Source organism: Thermoascus crustaceus (genome assembly GCF_041956765.1).
Source record: "Thermoascus crustaceus strain CBS 181.67 unplaced genomic scaffold VTN00scaffold_10, whole genome shotgun sequence".
NCBI lineage: Eukaryota > Fungi > Ascomycota > Eurotiomycetes > Eurotiales > Thermoascaceae > Thermoascus > Thermoascus crustaceus.
Genome location: NW_027192536.1, coordinates 220,631 through 233,129, shown reverse-complemented (window position 1 = coordinate 233,129; position 12,499 = coordinate 220,631). Strand labels below are relative to the sequence as shown.

At 31.3% G+C, this 12,499-nt stretch overlaps 1 protein-coding gene across 1 annotated transcript; it reads right to left on the bottom strand.

Moving 5' to 3' along the window:
- Window positions 1–6,786, bottom strand: VTN00DRAFT_2468 (uncharacterized protein; the record flags this gene model as incomplete). The annotated part of the gene is made up of 2 exons (XM_069428686.1): window positions 1–96; window positions 6,757–6,786. The coding sequence occupies 2 exons, from the start codon at window positions 6,784–6,786 to the stop codon at window positions 1–3; spliced, it is 126 nt and encodes a 41-aa protein (XP_069283517.1).
- Between the last annotated feature and the right edge of the window lie 5,713 nt (window positions 6,787–12,499).

The following is a 12,499-nucleotide window of genomic DNA, read 5'->3' as shown; positions in this document are numbered from 1 at the left end:
CTACTTAGAAGGATGCTCATCCTTGGAAGGATCAGAACTACCAGATGCAGCCTCTAACTGCTCCAACTCCTCAAGATCCTCCACAGACTGAGCTTTCTTTAATAATATCAGGACATCTTGCTGCTCTAATAGATTAATTTGCTTGTCTGCTTGTGCTAGATAGGCCATCACAGCACTAAGCTCTTAATGTGCTGCTTCCCAGTCAGCATATGCCTTATCTAGAGCCTTCTTCAATTGATTAACTACAAAAGGTCAGCCAGAAGGGATCAAGATAGAAGGATAAAGAGATCAGACAGTCTGTATCCTCCACCCCAGCAGCATCATATTGTGTGTGACCTTGTTAGCAACACTCTTCACAGTAAGAATAATTTAGATACACCTTACATTCAACCTCCTCCCCCTTCTCTTGCAGAAGAAGATATCAAGAACAAGGAACCAGCATAGTTATACCTAGAAGATTGACCTTGGCATCTAAGGATAAATGTTCTGTTCCTTGGTTATCTCACTTGTATTTCCTAGTTATGATAAAAAAGACATTTACAAAGGAAGAAAAGAACAGCAAGATCATACAGTGGAACAGAACCAAGTTATAGGCTAATAATCTTTAGGCTGAAAATCTTTGAGAGGGGGGGAGTGTTACAGCACAACCTAAAAATCTCTGACAGAACAGTGAGGGGGAGAGTCTATCACATAACCATGGATCAAGAGCAACAGGAATGATCCATCCGGACCTTTGATCCATCTGACCTCTTGATCCAATACTTGATCCATCCATGGTCATGATCCACTGGATAGGTATTTCTGGACAGAACTCATTATGTATATAAAGACACTTCTTAGCTATAAGAATTAGGACCCTATAATCAACTTAAATAGCAATCCTAGTGTTAATATTGCTAGTAACAACCTATTATCTATCTTTTCCCTTGTCTTCTATCCTTCAAGATAAACCCAATAAACCTCCACCTAAGAAGTCTTAGGCCTGTTGTTACAAAATATTACTCTGTAAGCATTTACAGAATTCTACTATAGTTATTAGTATTAACTAAATTTATAAATTTGTTAAGCATTATTCTGAGCTGCATATAAGATATAATTAAAGAATTATATATTAGTATACAAAGTAGAAGAATTTAAGAGTTATAATATTATAGTTTTAAACTGTATATACAGCTATTCAGAAATATAATATATATAAAGATAATATCTGGAATTTTAATAAAACTAGCTTTACAATAAGACTGCTTAATTTTTAAAATTATTACTGTAGCAGAATACAGTAAAAGATCTTATACAGTTATTTAGAGAAACTGTAAATAAATTATAATTATTAAAACTGTGAGCTTAAAGAGAATCTATATTATTAGTGATTATCTTAAAAGCAGTATTTTAACAGACTGCTTAATATTAAAAATCTGCACTTTTTAAAGATTAGTAAATTATAACTGGCAAGAATAGCTAAATAAAATAGGCTTTTGCTAATTAAAAAAGATATTTAAATTATATTTTAGACACTATATAACTGATACAAAGCAGTTGCTTATTCTTAATAACTATAGTAGTTATTTAACTGCAGAATTTAATGCTTTCTGCAAAGAGAATATAATTATCTATCTTTATATATTTGTATATGCCTCTTATCTTCTATAATTACTTAATGTTAGTGTTTTTAGCCTGCTTAAGCATGCATATAAAAAACTGCTTAAAAACAGAATAATTACTAGCAATAACTATATTAATAAGAAAGACTTTCTATCTCTATATCTATCTGCTTATATAAAAATATTTACTTCAGACAATATATATAAAGGCTTTGCAGAAGCTGAACTTAAGCTATTTAATAAAGAGTAGATTCTTATAAAGATTATTAATACTGTCAGCTTTAGTTGAAAGCTTAGTCTTCTCTGCTTTTTAAACTTCTTGGAATTCTTGCTAGCTAGATCAAGATTTGCAGTTTGCAAAAAAGTCTTAGTGTAAGAAAGTGAAAGCTTTCTAGCAGTCTAATATCTTATATTTATTATTTTGAAAAGACTATCCAAATAGTAATAAATATAAATCTTCTTCTTTAAGATGAAACTAGAACTCTACAAGCTAAGACTAAGCAGAAAACTAGAAAGAAGGCAAGAAGATATATTATTTTAGACAATAATACTCTTTTATCTATACAAGAAGGCTAAAATTGCACTCAACAGCTTAATATATAGCTTAATAAGCAGCTTGATAAGTCTATATCTATGCCTTGATAGCAAGCTTTACAATGCTGCAGTAGCTGTAAGACTATTAAATATACTATAAGAAATTATTCTAATAAATAGCTATATATTCAACTACTAGATAGTCTGATTTAATTGTATTAATGGTTGAAAAGCTTTAAAATTATAGTGGGTGCAGCAAGAATTCATCACTTAGTGGTATCTATTGCTTAGTGGTTGATTATGTTAGTTCTAGTAAAAACTTATTATCTAATAATATTATAGTTAAGTATCTAAGATAATTTTCTCATCCTTTACTATGTAATAAATATTATATTTAAAGCTCTTATTAGTAGTTATTTATCTTTTAAATACAATAGTTTAAGACTAACTAGTAAATTAATATTTAATAATATATTTATAGTCTAGTGTTTAAAATATTGAGCTAGTTATAGATCTTAATATTTTCTTATATTAAAGTATTCTAATATAGATTGTAATATAAATTTAGCTTATATTTAATATACTCAGTTAATAAAAGATTAGAGTATAACATAATCCACAAGCAAGCAGGCCACCCAAGTGAGTGGGCCATCTTATGCATTTCAGATGCAGTCACAATACTCAACTAATTCAAACCACCACTATGCCTCCAAACCAACATCAAAAATCAAAAGATTCAGTCAAACAAGAAGGAAGAATCTTACTTATAATATCTGCTCTAAAAAAGAAGCAAATTTATAATATTTATAAAGCTTCACATATTTACAATATTCTATAGATAACACTTCAGCAGTAATTAAATGGACACTATTTTTAAGCTAAATAATATATTAACTCATATAAATTGACTAAAGCTGAAGAGGAATCACTTATACAGTGGATATTATCTATAAATTAGTATGAAGCAGCTCCCCAACCATCTTATATTTAAGATATAGCCAATATTTTGTTATTACAGTATGGGTTTACTGATATGCAACCTATCAGCAAGAATTAGGTGTATAACTTTATTAAACACTGTGATAAGCTGAGAATAACTTATTTCTAATGGTATAATTATCAGTATGCTAAGTGTAAGAATCTAAAGATTATCCAGAAGTGGTTTAATTGTGTACAAATCACAATTATGCAATATAGGATTCTGTATGAAGATATCTATAACTTTGATAAGACTAGATATATAATAGATCTAATTGCTACTGCTAAGATAGTAACTAGAGCTGAAATATATAGCAGATATCAAGTTATGCAGCCTGGGAATCATAAATAGGTTATATCTATTGAGTGTATCAACTCTTAAGGATGGGCTTTACCACCATACATTATCTTCAAGGGAACAGTCCATATTGAGGGCTGGTATTAAGATAACAAGTTACCAAGCAACTGAAGAATTGAAGTTAGTCCAAATAGATAGATAACAGATCAAATTGGCATATGTTGGCTACAAAAAGTCTTTATTCCTGAGACTACTGGTTGGATAACAGACAGATATTGTCTCTTAGTTCTTGATGGCCATGGCAGCCATCTAACCTCTGAATTCAACAATATTTGCAGTAAGAATAATATTATTCCTATCTGCATGCCTGCTTATTCATCAAATTACTTACAACCTCTTGATGTTGGCTGTTTTTTGCCCCTGAAAGGTGCTTACAGATGATTAGTCCAGGACCAGATGCAGAAGGGTTTCAATCATATTGATAAACTTGATTTCCTTGGAGCATATCCCAAAGCTTATGCAAAGGCATTTACTCCAGATAATATAAGAGTGGATTCCAAGCTACTGGCTTAATTCCATTCAATCCAGATAAGATGCTTAGACAGTTTACTATCCAACTCAAGACTCCTACACCACCAGGCAGTTGGTCAACCAATTCAGCACCAAGGACACCTCATAATCTCAAGCAATTAGAGAAGCAGGCAGGCACAATCAAGAAGCTGCTTAGTGAGTGTGGGCATAATCCCACTACCCCTACTAAAGCTGCTTTAGATCAGCTTATAAAGGGTTGTGAGATGGCTATGAATAGTGCTATTCTTCTAGCTCAAGAGAATCAGGAACTACAAGCTGCACATAAGAAGAAAATCCAGAAGAGGAAGCAATCTACAAAGCAGATAGCCTCTACAGAAGGACTTTCTATCCAGAAAGGCCAGAATCTTATACAAAGCAGGAATCAGGCTGCTGAAGCTTTATCTACTATACCTATAGAAACAGCATCTTTAGCAGAATAATACTCTATATAGATGCCACCATATTATAGTGACTATCATATTTTAGGGTATAGAAGGACACAGTATCCCAGTTATAAAAGAAATTAATTTTTTTGCTATAAGTATAGATACATAACTTGTAAATTGCCTTCATATATCATCCACAATCAAAAAGATGTGGGAGGTGGCCTGCTCACTTGGGTGGCCTGCTCGCTTGTGGATTATGTTATAGAAATTATAACAGTAATTAATAATTAGCTTATTAATTAAGCTATTATCTATAAACACTTGAATTAATATTTTTCTCTTATTTTTAACTTTTATTAAAATGCAGACAGATACAGGCAGTAAAGAGAAATAATAAGCAGAACTAATTGATAAAACTCAGATACAATACTAATATATAGCTTAAAAAGCTATATATAGAATTAGTAGAATAGGCAGTTATATACAGCAACAGGCAGATAGTAAAAGATAGCAGACTAGATAGTTATACAGACTTAAACAGGCAGATAGATTTAAGCAGGCAGGTAAGCAGATAAACAGACTAATACTATAATAGCTTTAATATATAGTCTTTCTCTAAAGTTAAGTATTTATAACTGTTTTTATTTAAGCTAAACTCTTAATATTTAATTATAGTATTTTTATCTCTGCATATATAATTAGTTAAATCTAGGTGTAATTCATAATCTATAATGTAATTAACCTCTGAGCTAGCTATGTTACTACTATAATATAATATGCTTAACAGATTCAATTAATATATTAGCACTATAAAGTAATTAAGATAGCTTTAAAGGTATAATTCTTCTAGCTATTAGAGCTTATTAAAATAACAATTTTCTAGTATTAGAGCTGCTATATATCTAGATCTACTTTATATATTTTATCTTGATCACTTTGCAGGCTGATATCTCAATTTAAATTTGTTAAGTATATTATATTGTGTGTTGGGTGGCCTGTTTGGTAGTATAGCCTGCTCAGTAGTTGATTGCATTATTATTTTTTAAAAGTAGAAAGCTATAGAATATTACTATTAATTATTTGGCTGAAGTTATATAAATATTATATTTATAATATATTTAACATTAGTTTTAATTTATAAAAAAATTTAGATTATAATACTGTAGTAGTAGTATTTTATAAAATTTCTTTTTAAATTTAATAGAGCTATAATCTTTTTTGTATAATTTTTACTATAATTTATATTTGTATAAAATTAATTAAGTTTTAGTATATAAAAGTATTCCAATAAATTTATAGAAATTCTGAATTCTAAGAAAATTATATATTTTGAATATTTTTAAATTTAAGCTATAATTCAATAGTTTTTCTATTTTAATATTATAGAAGCTATCTGTGCCCAACAGTCTAGTGTCTATAGAAACTAGCCAGTCTACTTTCTGACTGAATTTTAGGTAGAATTAGTAGCTTGATAATAGATTATGTTATAAATATAATTATTAATAAGCTTAAAATAAGAATTTAAATATTATTAAAAATTAATTTAATCTTATTTAGAACACTATAAAATATGGTATTTTTAGATAAAATATCTGGTAATTATAATAAGATAGACTTAAATAAATATAATATTTATAATGAAAGTTATTACTAAATTTTATTATTCTATAAATTATATTTAAGCTTAAAAAACTATATATATTACTTTAAAAATATTTTAATTATAATTAGCTGTGCTCCCGCCCCAACACCTACCTGTGTTGGTGTGTTGCACCACAACAGAGTTTTTCACCACAACAGAAGATTTCTACTATTTCTCAAGTTTATACCCTACCATAATGCCAAAATCACCAGATAAAATTGAATCCTGAATCAAGGAAGCCTTACAAAAGGCTTTATATCAAAAAAAACCAAATTTTGCTGCATTAGTGCAAGAATTTGATGTGCCTATTAGACAGCTTCATAAATGCTTCAAGGGTCAGCCACCAAAAACAGCTTATATTGCATGCAATAAGGCACTAGATAACCAGTAAGAGAAGGCAATTATTCACTGGATTCAATAGCTTGATTCCCTATATTTGCTGCCTATATTAAAGATGATTGAGTGCTGTGCAAACCAGATTTTGCAGAGAAATGCTGTATCCAAGCTGGCTCCACATGTCAGGGGGACCTGGGTATATTGATTTATTCAGTGCCTTCCTGACAATCTACATCTTGTCAAACAGAAGCCAATTAAGAAAGATTGACTAGGAGCAGAAGATATTGATATTCTAATATATTGGTTTGATCTGCTGGAGCCATATATAGCCCAGAATCCACCAAAGAATATATATAACTTTGATGAAAGTGGCTTTCAACTAGGACAGAGGAAATCTCAAAAAGTTGTCACCTCTAACCCTATACAAGCCTCCTGAGGCATTGTGACTAGTGAGACAAATGAATCCTTGATAGCTATTGAATATATTGCAGCTGATGATACTGTCCTTCCTTCATACTTCATCTTCAAGGGTGAATATCAACTGGAACATTGGTATCAACAAGTTCCTGATTCTGCAGATACAGACAAATATCAAATCACTACAGCTTCCAAAGGATATACAACAGATGAGATTGCTCTGGACTGGATCAAGCACTTCCATATGCATACAGAAAGGCAGGTTTCAAATCCAAAGAATGAAGCAAGATTATTGCTTATGGACAGCCACAGATCCCATCTCACATATAATTTTCTGGATTATTGTGAGAAATACAACATTATACCCTTCTGTTTTGTGTCTTATATAACTTATCTTGTTCAGCTGCTTGATGGTCAGCCCTTCCAGGCCTATAAACACTATTTTCATAAGAAAAACAACAAGAATATACAGTGGGGGATATCCACAATGGACAAGGCTGATTTTCTTTGTGATATCCCTGAAATTTGCTGTGATACATTCAAACAACATACAATCCAAAGTGCCTTTGATACAGCTATAGTCTTAAATAAAGTGCCAGTAGAAGTTATAGAAGCCTAGAAAAGACTATATCTTCTTAACTGTAATTAAAGGCTCTCAGTCTCTAATCACTGATACTTTCTCAGAATCAATCTCTATTCCATTAATGCTTACAATGAAGCCAAGGTACTTAATCTGAGTGATATAGAATTTATATTTCTTAATATCAGTCTGCAATTCTGCTTCTCTCAGTCTGTTTAGAATCTTAATAATATGCTTCTAATGCTCCAGTTTATTCTCTAAGTAGACTAATATATTGTTAATAAACACTATTATAAACTGGTTCAGATAATTAAGAAAGAGGTTGTTTATATAGTACTGGAAGATAGCAGATCTATTAATAAGTTTAAAAAATATTATTTTATACTTATAGATACTATAGCAGATTTAAAAGATAGTCAAATTTTCTAACTCTGGGTTTATCTGTATCTTGTGAAAAGCTTGCTAGATATTCAGCTTGGTAAACATCTTTGCCTGGCTTAGATGTTCCAAAGTCTTATCAATTAATAGCAGAGAGTATTGGTTCTTCTTAGTGATACTGTTCAGCTTTTAGTAACTTATATAGAGGTGTAGGCCTCTATTAGCCTTTTTAATAAATAATATGGATAATGCAAAAGATGCTCCACTAGAGACTATAAAGCCCTTATCCAGATTCTCTATTAAGTACTTCTTAATGACTTCTAATTCTCCTGCAGACTGCTTATATAGAGGACTATATTTCAGGATATTTTTATTAGTCAGTTTAATTTTATAATTATACAGTTAGTGAGATAACAGCTTATTAGAAGCCTTCTTGGAAAAGATATTTCTTCATAGTCTATATTGGGCTGGCAGATTTGAATCAATTAAATTCTCTTTATCATTGTCACTGCTTGCATGGTTTATCTTTTCTTTGATAATTAAAGGCTTGTAAGGAAGACCTCACTTTTATGCTGCTAGGTATTTTAGTAGAAACCCACAGCTTTAATTAGAGCAATATCAATTCTAGGCAGCTCTTTTAGAGGCTCTTTAGATAGTAAAGGTTGGTGTTGCTTCACAATAGAACTTCTGCCTTAGATCACATAGTTTATCTTCACCATACCTGAATGCCTATACATGTTGAAACTGCACAGAGGTTAATATCTAGATTCTGGTGTTGGAGTTCTTTAAGGAGTTGCCTTATCCTCCATTACTATTAGTCTATTCCAATAGTCTGCATCCTGCTGGTGCTGGGGGTCAGGTTTTGGTTATTTTAGAATTGCCTGAGGCATAATCTTCTCACAGGCCAGGCAAATTCTATCAATCTCTGGGTGCTGATCAGGCTAAACCAGGTGCCTATTGTGTATATCCAGCCATATATTATGCTTCTCACACCACTTCTATTCTAGTATTATGTCATACTAACCTAAATTGATGATCAGCATAGGCATATTAGCTTAACAGCATCTATCCACTGCTAGATATAGTATAATAGTGTGTGTGATTTATTCTTCAATCTTGCTATTATAACTACAGATGCAACAGTCAGAGTTAAGAAGAACCACTGTTGTCTGAAAAGATTTAATCATATTAATAGTAACTAGGGTGTTGATAAATATAAATCTATTTACTTCAGAATTAATCAATACTTTAAGTATAATACTTAATCCATTTCTTGAAACTTAACTAGATACTGTAAAGTGTTCCCCATCTAATAGTTAGCTTAAATCTAATAAAGAAAGATTAATTTAATACTTATACTCTAGGAAGAAGACTTCTTCTAAAGTTTCTTTTTTCTCTTCTGATTAATTATTATATTAGAAGATTCTTCAATCATCTTCAGTATTTTCTGGTCTGCCATTACTAACTTCTTAATGGGATAGTTAGCAGCTTTATATCCCCTTCTCTTATAATGGAAGTAGCATTCTTCCTTTATAAGCTTATTCTTATATTTATTATTAGTGGTCTTTCTTATAGTACTCTAAAAGTTTAAGATAGCAGAAATTGTTCCACACTTCTTAAAGATTAATTGATTCTTAATAATAGTACAGTTAGAATTCTTTAGTTTTTATTCTATTATTTGCTATAGGCTGCTAACAATCTGTAAATAGTAGATTAAGTATGCTTTAAAGAAGACTGTATTCTTAATCTAATAAGTTATTATTATCTTCTACAGCTTCTAGATTAATTAGTAAAACAGCTTCTTCTTATATTCAGATTTAGAGATCTAAGTCTTGCCTGCAAGATGCAGAAACTTGGTTAAGAAGTTATAATAAGAGTTAGTGGCATTTATCTTCAACTAACAGAACTGGAATTTTGTATTATTAAGTTAATTTAGATTCTGAAAGATGCTTTTAAGATGGCAGAATATCTTATCTGCAGTCTTGAAGCAGTTAATTGCCTCTTTATAAATTTAAGATACAAGATAGTTAGCAGTAGTGCCTCCTACACAGTTCTAAATATATATTATATATATAGCTTTATTTAAATAGTGATCTTTATTTATAAGTAATTTATTCTTTATCTTTGAAAGCCAGTTATTAAACTTTAGATCCTTTCCATCAGTCAGAATAGGTGGATCTGACAACTTAGTGAACTTGTAAAAGGCTTCTGGTGCAGAGGTTCCCTAAACTAAGCTAGCTTCTTATTATATAACTATCTGAATAATCTATTTCTTATAGTTCTTATATTTTGCTGTAAGTCAATTAATCTATTTATTTTTCTTAGCAATCTTCTTATTTATATTATTCTTTAGAATGCTAAGCTCAAGTTCTAATCTCTTAACCTTCTTCTGTAGTTTATTATAGTTATTAAGTACTCTATTAAAAATATATAAAATGGCCTTATAAAGGGCCTTTTTATCTTATTTAATAAGTTTATTAAATTATTTATAGATTATCTTCTATTCTTCTGGAAGTTCACTATTTTGATTCTGGGGGTCTTAAGAATTAAGACACAGTATCTCTCTTCAGAAGGGCCTTTCTTAATAATAGTTAATCTATATATTATTTTATTTAATTTAGTTTAAATTCAGATTCTATAATAATTAAGTTAAGAGATTGTCTTTAAAATTGATATTCAGATCAAGTCTGATAAGTATATAGGATATGTAGAGAGGCCAAGCAATAATAGCCAGTCTAGTCTATACTTAGACTAAAGAGATAGTTAAAGAAGAGAGAATATGATATTTTTAATTATATAACAGCACTTAGTCATAATATTATTAGCTAAAACTATGATAGCTTGTTATACAGAATCAAAAGTATAAGAGAAAAAGAAAGAAAAGGATTTGTAGGGCTTCATATAATATAATATATAGATAAGTAGGACTGGCAGTATTTCAGAGACCAAGGAATGCTTAACACTGCCTACCTTACTGCCTAGGTGTCTGCTGTGCTGTCACAGTTGTGCATCTTCAACCAAGGTATTCCTAGAATTATGTTGTGTCCTGGCATTCATGTGATATTGAGATTGATTCTTTCTTTATGTTGTCCAATTCTTAAGATGGATTGATCAGTCTTTATCTGTACCCATTCTTCTCCATAGCTGCTGGCAGATCTATTAACTGTAGATAATTGATATAGTTCCTTCTTTTCTGTAAAGGAAATCCCATTTCTGGTAATAAATATATTACTAATAAAGTTTCCCATAGCTTCACTATTAATTATAGCTCTTACTTTCTTTCTATTAATTCTGACAGTGATTACCAATTATTTTAATAAGTCTATTCTGTTGAGTGTTGTTTCATTTTGCATACTTATAGTTGAGTTTAGAAATCTAGATTAAGACTTCTGCAAAAGTCCTACACTGACAGAGTTCTCTAATTTTTTGACTTTCTGGGGTTCCTTGGAAACCATCCTATTACATTTTTGGAGGTGTAGTAGTTGGAGCAGTTATTATTATAGCAGACAGTCTATGGGAGTTTAGCATGCTCATTCTTTTCTATAACTGATATCTGTTTCTGATTGTCTCACTTCCTATCTGGATATTTCCAACCTATATGGTTGTTCTTTCCACAATGGATACACAGCTTCTGCTTATAGTGCTTCTTCTATTCCTCTATCTAATTGGAGTTAGGCTCTCTGGATTACTTGTTTATTGCTTTCTGAGTGTTTTCTTTTCTAGTCACATTATCTAGTTCTATGGCATCACCTCTGTTCCCTGTGTGTTAAGGAGTCTGTTAAAAGGGATTGAATTGTCACTGCTCAGTTTGTCACTCAAAAAGTTGATTATCAATCCAGATTGTCATAAGTATCAGATTGTTAAGATTGCTTGGTTTCTCAGCTGCAAGAAGCCTATTCTTGACCTTCTCCTTCAGTCCTTGATAGTAATGTTCTATGAGTGCTTGTTCTGACCAATCTCTAAGGAATGCTGCTGCTTGCTGAAATTCAGTAATATAGTTGATAACTGATATCCTCTGCTGAATGAATATAATAGTCCTGGTGGCCTTCTTCACCTTATCCAAGTCCCTAAAGTTTTGTTTAATCTGGGTTAGAAACACATTGAAGCTGCTGAAGATTTTAGTGGTTTTAACTTATTGTTGCTCTGGTGTCCTCTCTAGGTGGTCCTTCAGGTAGAGATTAAACCACTAAGCTGCAGTGCTTCACAAGTAAGTTGCTATGAATATAACCTTTCTTTCCTTATTAGGGAATTCATGAAGATTAAAGAAAAAATAGAGTTCTAATTAGGAAATAAAAGTCTGCAGTTTCTTTCAGTCACTGTAGTAGAGGTCAGGTTTTGCAATCTTGGTTTTGGGGTTGACATTATGGTTAGCAGGGTTCTAAGTCACAAGATTCAATATATGACTGATGCTTGCCCTAGCCTGCTATTCCAATAGATGTATCTATTCATGGAGTTGATTATTCCCATTGATCTGGTTTTGTAGCTTGTCCTGCAGCTGGTTAACCTATTCTCTGAGGGAGGCATTCTCACTGATTTGTTCTTGCAGTTGGCTCTCCAGCCTGCTAATATGGTTCTGCAACTCCCTAAGGGTTTGCATCATCTTCTGGGGGGTGATATTCTCCATTCTTGCTTCTTTTCCTGCTTGCCTTCTGCAAGAAAGGTGGTCAAAGTGTAATGACAGGCCTAAGACTTCTTAGGCAGAGGTTTGTTGGATTTATCTTAAAGGATAGAAGATAAGAGAAAAGATAGATAATAGGTTATTACTAGCAATATTAACAC